The 8,162-nt window shown below is 59.5% G+C and overlaps 1 protein-coding gene across 2 annotated transcripts; it reads right to left on the bottom strand.

Annotated features, from left to right (window-relative positions):
• Window positions 1-1,489: 1,489 nt before the first annotated feature.
• CMKLR1 (chemerin chemokine-like receptor 1) lies at window positions 1,490-7,903 on the bottom strand. 2 transcript variants are annotated; one of them, XR_004754872.1, is made up of 5 exons: window positions 6,119-6,838; window positions 4,314-4,389; window positions 3,038-4,172; window positions 2,824-2,906; window positions 1,490-1,500 (listed from the first exon to the last, which is right to left on the bottom strand). XR_004754872.1 is itself a non-coding variant. In XM_035340993.1 (4 exons), exons 1-3 carry the CDS (start codon window positions 7,539-7,541, stop codon window positions 3,043-3,045), a joined length of 1,212 nt encoding a protein of 403 aa, XP_035196884.1. In that variant the 5' UTR covers window positions 7,542-7,903; the 3' UTR covers window positions 2,608-2,904; window positions 3,036-3,042. The 2 variants fall into 2 exon arrangements, 1 of the variants encoding a protein (XP_035196884.1); XM_035340993.1 differs by lacking the exons at window positions 1,490-1,500; window positions 6,119-6,838 and adding an exon at window positions 7,536-7,903 and having other exon boundaries at window positions 2,608-2,904; window positions 3,036-4,172.
• Between the last annotated feature and the right edge of the window lie 259 nt (window positions 7,904-8,162).

Genomic DNA, 8,162 nt, shown 5'->3' with positions numbered 1-8,162 from the left:
ATAATAAAAAAAACCACCTTAGCAGCATAATACAGAAGCTGCGACAGCACTTTTACAAAAGCTATAAAATGTATGGGAGATGAGGGCTATAAATCTGAGCAGCAGTAATATTCATCCGCTACAAAAGAAGCATGTTTATTTATCGTTTTTACTATTTTCTGTAAAATTTACAGTTGACAATCTGCCTGAATGCAGCAGAGATAATTTAAACATGGCTCCAGCCCGCCTGGCACTGAGGGAAGGGAAATGATAGCATGTTTATTTTTATTTTTTTTCCTTAAATCCAATCCCAAATAAAGGGTGTGATTTATCGGAGGAGTAAAGCACAGCTTTATTTCAGGGCTGTGACAGCTAATTGAAAAAGAACAGTCATTAAGGACGGTAATGTGTTCCGCAGAAATGATCTCAGTGTATTCCGGAGTCATTTCCCAAACCCTCGTGCGAAACGAGCCCCAGCCCCGCAGTTACGGGGCGTGGGCAAAAGGCAGGAATTTGGGGAGGGGGAGGTGGGTTTGGCACGCCGGGAGGGGGCTGGGGGTGCCGAGCCCCACAGAGCATGGGACACCCACGGGTGGGGAGAGCTGGGGTGGAGAACGGGGTCCTGGGGTGGGGATGGGGTCCTGGGGAGGGGTAAGGGGGTCTGGGAATGGAGCTGGGGGTCCCAGCTCCCAGACCTGCCACTCTTCTCTCCCAGCCAGCCCTGCATTACCCTAAAACCTTAATCCCAAACCCAACCTAAACTGCAGGACAGTGTGGGGGTGCTGGTGGCTCTGGGTGCCAAGCCCACCACCGTTCCCAGGTGCACCCAGTCCCATGTCACCAATTCCACCGGGTCCTACCCAAAAAGGGGCTGCAGCCCCCGGCTGGCTGCCACCGAGCCCAGCCCCGGACAGGAATTACTCTCTTTGCACATCGACCCAGCTGCATTTCGAAAGAGGCTCCTGAGATATTCAGAAAATATCGGGGCAATACCCAGCTGCAATGTTTAGGCAGTATCAGGGCCATATTTAGCTGCATTTTCTGCCAAAAGAGGGGAAAAAAAAATATCAGGGTTTGGAAGCGCCTGCACAGAGTGGTTCTGCTGCTGAAGTGGTTCCGCAGGCAGGCAGGAATCCACGCTAGGAAGCATCTGAAAAGCTCCGGGCCCCTTCCCCTTCGTGTGCTGAGCTTCAGCGCATGTTGGGGGTATTGGTATGGAGAGCAGGTTTTGTGTTAAGTCGGCAAACACCCAGGAAGGCGAGCTCAAATATTAGGTTTCCAAAGCTGCCACTGTAATGATGGCTTAACCCAGGGGTAGGTACCGAGTCTCCGCTTTCTGGGGAGGTTTTTGCTGTGCTAACGGATGGGATGGGCTCACAAAATCCACCCAGAAAGATCCGCGAGGAGCAGCCCTGCCGGGGGCTGTGCGCGTGGGGACGGGCTGCGTCCCCCCCGTCCTGCGTGCCCTGACCTCGCTGTGTGTCCTGCCTGGCTGAAGGACAAAGCCTCTGCCACGAGCACCTCCTGCTCTTGAGGTTTCCCCCCCATCCCATAATCCGAGCCCTGGCTGTGTCTGCGAGCACCCAGAGCATCCCCACGGCTCCGTGCTGCAGCTCCGTGCCTGGGCTTCGCGAATCGGTTTTTGTCTGCTCCCGGTTTGGTCTTTTTTCTTTTGATTTTTAAAGAAAAAAATGAATCCCCCAGCCTCTGTGTGCACCTGCGAGCAGACTTGCAATGGCCCCAGTGGGTGATGCGTGGGGAAGCTCCTAGGGGCACCGCGAAGGTTGGGACCCCCAGGGGCACCCAAAATGTCCCCAAAGCTGGCTCCCCCCTGTCACCTACGTGGTGGGGACATGGTCCTTCCTTGGCCTTCCAGGAGTTACAGGCCCTGGGGGTGACACGGAGAAATCAACCCGTAAATAAGAGTGACTCCGGTGTCACCCGTTTGTCACCGTCAAGAAGCCCAGACCGTGAATTATCTCCCAGATTAACTGTGCATGAAATTGGATTGAGGTGCTGCTCGGCCATCCTTTACCAGGGCACTCTGCAAGGACCCTCCAGGACTCACAGACCCAGCATTGAATAGTGCCAAAGGCACTGGGCTCTGAGGCAAATGGCTTTTTTTTTTTTTTTTCAAAGAAAAACCTCAAACGATTTTTTTCCACGTCTTTTCTGCCATTTGGCCAAAAAGCCGTGCTGGTCGCCTGGCTCCTCTGGTTAGGGAGAGCCAAACCCCCTTAGGGAGGCACATCCTGGAGCCCTGCAGGGCGCATGCCCTCCTGGCCCCTGCTCCACCTCCAGCCCCATCCCATTACCCCCAGTGGCACCGCTGTGCTGGGCGGACTGGGGCACGGACGGACCTTCCTCCCCAGGGCTGCGCGGGCGTCCCGCAGCGCTCGGTGGGCACTGCGTTTATTCTGGTGCCTCTGCCGGGTACAGAGTGCTCACATCACAGCTAAATCGAGTTGTGCTAGTACCAACACGCCGTAGAACGTTGAAGTAAGGAGCTACGTGCATACACGGGGCGTGGGAAGAGTGCCACCGGTTGTCCGCAGTGCTGCCCACAGCCAGGCAGTCCTCAGACACGTCCCCCGCCAAGGAATTCACTTGGTTTGCCCCTTTTTGCTCTTTTTTTTTTTTTTTTTTTTTCCCTTTGTCACGAGCCTGTCCAGCACGTGGGCTCCTCGCAGAGCGCCCGTAACTCAGCCCTCAGCACCTCGGGCCCAAGCGTCACCCGTGGCCACCGCTCTGTCCTCGCGTGGGCACCAGCACGGCCCGCTGCTGGCATCTCCTCCGAGCTGAAAACGTCCCTGAAAACGGAGGGGAGCCCTGGATGGAGGTGACAGGCCACACGGTGACACGATAGATAAAAATGTCCTGCAAGGTTTTCTTAAATAGCTGGGACAGCTCGGGGCAATCGGGCAGCACAAAGCGGGGGTCTCCAGCGCTTGGCAGCCCCCCGGCAGCAAGACCAGTCAAAGAACATGTTGTAGGACAGCACCAGACCGTGCTCGTCCCACACCAGCATCCACAGCAAGGGTGGTCACCATCCTGGTGGGCATCCTAGAGGACTGTCGTCTCCTTCTCGGTCATCGAAGACATCTTGGAGAAGCTCCTGTGGACGATGCTGGAGTGGCCCGTCTCCTCGCTGAGGGCGTTCACCAGCCTGGAAAGGATGGTCACCTTGAACTTCTTGAAGTCCTGGCCCATGAAGACGTAGAGGACGGGGTTCATGCAGCTGTTGGAGGCCGCCAGCGCCGTGGTTATGGGGATGCCGATCTCGAACACGGAGCGCGAGATCGTGTCGGGCTCTGTCTCCAGGAGGTTCAGCAGGTGGTAGGGACTCCAGCAGAGGAAGAAGGTGACGATAATGGTGACGATGATCTTGAAGGGCTTTTTGGACTTGGCAAGGCGGTTTCGCCGCAGGTTGAAGACGATGGCGACGTAGCAGAAGGTGATGATGGTGATGGGAAGGATGTAGCCCGCCAGGAACCTGGTGATGTTCACTGTCCGGTGCCTCATCAGCGCCAGGGCTTGGTAAGACTTGTTCCTGGACAGGGAAAAGTTGCTGAAACAAATCACAGAGTTGCGGGCTTGTGCCGTGTCTCGGAAGACGAGAGACGGGCAGCTCATAATGATGCCGACGGTCCAGATGATGAGGCAGACCAAGTAGGCCAGGTTGGTTGACCGATGGTTTTGGGACCAGACGGGAAAAACCACCGAGACGTAGCGATCGAAGCTGATGGTGGTGAGCAGGAGGACGCTGGTGTACATGTTGAGGATGAGGAGGAAGGAGTTCAGCTTGCACATGACGGTCCCAAAGATCCAGTTGTACCGCATGGCCGTGTAGGCGATGTTTATGGGCAGGAAGATGTTGAAGAGGAAGTCGGCGACGGCCAGGTTGAGGAACCAGACGGCGTTGACCGACCTCTTCATCTTCAGGGTTATGATGGCAATGACGAGGCCATTCCCCAGGATGCCCAGCACGCAGGACACGCTGTAGATGACAACGGAGAGGATCCTGGCGATGTCCTTTGGGTCGTGGGATGGGCTGGTCCACACGCTGCTCGACTCCTCGTAGGTGTAATCCAGGTAGTCGTTGTAGTTATCAAGGTCGTCGGAGTAATCGGACAGATTGGAGAGCGCCATCGTAGGGTCGCCGCCCGGTCGGTGCCGGGCTCTTGGGGTGGTTCCTGCTGAGAAACACACGGGGTTAGACCAGACGGCACGGCCAGGGGAGCCCCGAGGTGGCCCTGGAGCTGTCCCTGCGTGGACCTCTCCTGCCGGGAGCAGCGGGGTGCTCGGGGAGCCAGGACCAGCAGCTCCCTCCTCACCTGCACTGCCTCGGTTCGGAGCTGCAAAATCACGGCTCGGATCAGGCAAAATCCGTTCGCCCTCGGGCGGAGGAGGCTGGGGAGGAAGCAGAATTAAGAAATTAAACCCATGAACGTGCGTGAGGTGGCTGGACCCGAATAGGGTAATTTCTCTGATTAAACCGGTGCCCTGGGTGTTTTGAAATGCTGACTGTGGTGCCTTTCGCCATAATCAAACGCTGGGCTCCTGCGGTGGGTTAACGCCAAGCCGGCGAGGGGGGAGAGCTCTGGGCAAGTCCCAGCCCCAGACATCATACCCGAGCTCGTTCTTCTGGGGAGAAGAGGGCTCTGTGTCGAACCCAGCTGCACGCTGCTGCTTTTGGGGAGTTTCAGCTCAAAGTTCCCACCCCCCCCCCCCCGAGCATCATCCTCCCCGCCGGCACGGCTCTGAAGCCCGCGGTGTGTTTGTACGCTAAGCTATTGTTTCTCCCTGGGCTTTTCCTTCCCGTGCGGCCCCGCTGCTCTCTGCCCCTTCCTTCCCTCGCTGCCGCTCCCATCGGGGACACGGAGGTGTGGGGAGCGGGGCCTCGAGCCCTGGGGGAGCCAAGGGCAGGAGCAGCTTTCAGAGGTCCCATCCACCCCCCCCCCATGGATTTTGAGGCCAGGAGGATGCTAAAACCCCTCCAGGAGTGATGCAGCACAGCCCCTTGGCTTCTCCCTGTGCCAGAAAAGGTGGCCAGGGGACAATTCCCCGAGTGGTGCAGAGCCCATGGGCGCACGCCCCGAAGGGCATCACTTGTCCCGCATCCAGCGCGGCTTCGGTGACCGGGGAAGCGGCTCTGGGGCTGTGCCTGGTCTGGAGCTGCTGCTGGGGCTGCCCCCAGCCACAATTAACCCAGTGCTAGCACAAAACTCGCCCTCCAGCTTGAGCTGGAAAAGCCTCGCCCCAGCCAACCCTTGATGGCCGAAAGGAGGAATTCAAGCCGATGACCCAGGGGAAGTGACAGGATCAGCAGCACCAGCGGCCGTGCCGCTGACTGGTCGTGTTCCCAGGCAAGGAGCCGTGCCAGCCGCCACCTTCACGGCCCAGCAGCTCCCCCAGCAGCGCCGTCCCGAAGGCGGGTGGCACGTGTGGCCCCGCTGGTGGCACAGCTCCGTCCCCAGCAGCAGGGAACCGCCGGACCCCAATTCCCCTGCTGCTCCCAGCCGTGACCCCGCTCCTCCGCCCGGGGGGACCCGGGCAGGGCAGGCCCCCCGGTTGTGCCCACTCACCCATTTTTAACGGAAAAGCTGCTCTTTGATGTTATTTTATAGTCCCTGAGCCCGGCGAGTGCAGTGACATTCAGCTTGACATTTCAGAGCCGTGTTTAATGGATTATTTATTTGAATCATCTGTTTGTTTTGCCCCTCCCCGCCCTCTTTCCCTTTTACTGGCTTTTAACTTTTCTAAGGCAGAGGTACGAGGCAGGTGATGGGGAAGAAGCCCCCCAGACCCCCCCAGGAAGAGTCCTGGCACGTGAACGTGCCCTGAACGCGGTCCCTGCAGCAGCGGGTGCACGGCGAGCATCCTGCCCGTGCCAGGTCAGCAAGGGTCACCCAGCCCCACTCCTGCCAGCCTGGGCTCCGAGGCATCAAAGCTCTTTTTTTTATTATTTTATTTTTCTCCATTTTGCACAAATCCTGCTTCCTCCCACACTCGTCATCCCCTGCCCTCTCCACGTCAGAGATGCGCTCTGCCAGCGGGAGCCTGGCTGCCGGCTCCGCGCGCCGGGGGCGAGAGCTGGAGAGACCGACACAGCCGGAAAAGTCGGCCAGCAAATCCCTACCTGCCCTCCCGCCCCGAAAAGGCAGGGCCCGAGGGGTGGCCGTGCGAACCATCTTCGTGCCTCACAGCAAAAAAGCAAACCTCTGTCTGAGCAAAAACCCCCACGCAACCGTGAGAGCGTTTCAATGTTCCTTCTGGGCTGCAAATACCTCGCCTGAGCCAAAACCATGTTCCTCCCTGTTCCCTATTCATCTCTGTCCTCCTACCTCACCAGAAACCAGCGCAGGATCTACCCAAAATAGCCTGCCAGCACGCAGCCGCCCTCCCCGTGATCCACGCAGCTGCGCTGCTCCGGGGACCCCGTGGGGCTGAGCTCAGCACCGGGCTGGGACCCCCGGGGGCCGTTGGCGTCCCCGGGCGCCCGGCGTGGATGAGGTCAGGGCTGTTGTTCTTGGGACGGCGACAGGAAGCGGAGGGAACAGCAGAAATGTTCAAATCCAGCTTTTCTGGGCGAAAGCGTTTCCGCGGCCGGCTCGGGCGCGCGGAGGACGGATGTGACTGGGGAAAGGGGGAGCGCGGCCGGATCCCACCGCAGGGCTGCCGCTCGCCGCGGGATGCTCACAAATGATTTTCAGCTGCTGGATGCAGGCTGAAAACCAGCCTTGAATCAGCTTCCCCCCCCCCCCTTCCCCCCTCCGTGCCCTCGCTCCCTGTCCCAACGCAGCCGCACGGTGACCGGTGCTGAGCAAGGGACATCCCCGTGTCCCCTTGGTGCTGGACCCAATGTGGGATGGGGGCGAAGAAGCGGCTCCAGCATCCCCCCGCGCCTGCCCCACGGCGGTCCCCACGAGCCCTGCATTTCCTCCCGGCAGCTCCCAGACACCTGCAGGGCCCTGCCAGCACCTGGGGCAGGGAGGAAAGGGGGAAGGAACAGGAAAGCATCTCTGGGTGCCCAGCTCCAATTCACATTTTCTTTTAGCTGGCAATTGCCATGGCAACGGCTCTGGCAGGGAGAGGGGTTGCATGACATCCCAGCTCAGTACTCCCAGAGGATGCCCCGGGAAGGAGCCCTCGTCCTGGGCGCAAGCTGGACACCGAGAAAGTGCGCGGAAAGAAATTGCTCTGACCATGCCACTGCTAAACCCCCAGAGGGGAGGTGACACAGGAGCCGGCCAGGAACCACAACCTCAAGCCCTATTTTTAGATTAGGTGCATGCAGAAAAACTTCCTGGCATCTCAGCGGGGCACCCTCGGCCCCACAGCAGCCCCGCAGCATCACCTCCCGGCCCCATAGCATCACCGGGGGTCCCTGGGGGAGAGGAGCTGGTGGGGACCCCCGTGCTGCAGCCCCCCCTGAGCACCCCAGCCCCAGCACAGCCATCCCCAGCTGCTGGGCATCAGCAGGAGCAGCAGCCCCTGAGGCCGAGGATGGGGGCACAGAGGGGAAACTGAGGCACCGAGCCCTGCCCGAGCCCTACCTGCATCCACGGTGCTCGGGTGCGTCCCTGCTTCGAGCTCCCCTGCCCCGCTCCGCCGGGACCCCCGGCTCCTGCCCGCACGAGGCCCCGTGCCGAGGTTCCCTCCCCGGCCGTGTGAGCAGGGAAAAAAAAAAAAAAAAGGAATAACTGGAAAAGGCAGCCTTAAAAAGCCGGCTGTGCCCAGGGTGGGACAGAATAACAGCATGAGTCAGTGTTTATCTGGGCAGAGCTGCGCGGGCTGGGTCAGGACGGGACGGGTCAGGTCTCTGTGAGCTGCCCCCGGCTGTGGCACGGGGACACGGGCAGCGTGCGGGGTCACCCCCACAGCAAGGGCACCCCGCTCCGGCCAGCAGTGGGTGCCACCAACACCGTGCTCACCCTGGGGTGCTGCAGGAGCCGGGCGATGAGGGGCACCCTGCCCTGCACGAAGCGCTGGGGATGCTGCAGGGTGCCCGGGGGCAGCGCTCCCCCCTCCCCACGCTGTTCTCATGAAGGGCTCAGTGTTACAGGGAGAAACCAGAGAGCTTGCAGGGGCAAAGATTTGCTTTAAAAAGGGCAGGTTATGCTCCTGTGCTGCTTGAGATGACGCGAGCTGCCTCCCAGATAATAGATCTCTCCTCTCCTATT

The sequence above is a fragment of the Oxyura jamaicensis genome, chromosome 15 (assembly GCF_011077185.1).
Source record: "Oxyura jamaicensis isolate SHBP4307 breed ruddy duck chromosome 15, BPBGC_Ojam_1.0, whole genome shotgun sequence".
In the NCBI taxonomy this organism is placed as follows: domain Eukaryota; kingdom Metazoa; phylum Chordata; class Aves; order Anseriformes; family Anatidae; genus Oxyura; species Oxyura jamaicensis.
This window is presented reverse-complemented; position numbering and strand designations above follow the sequence as displayed.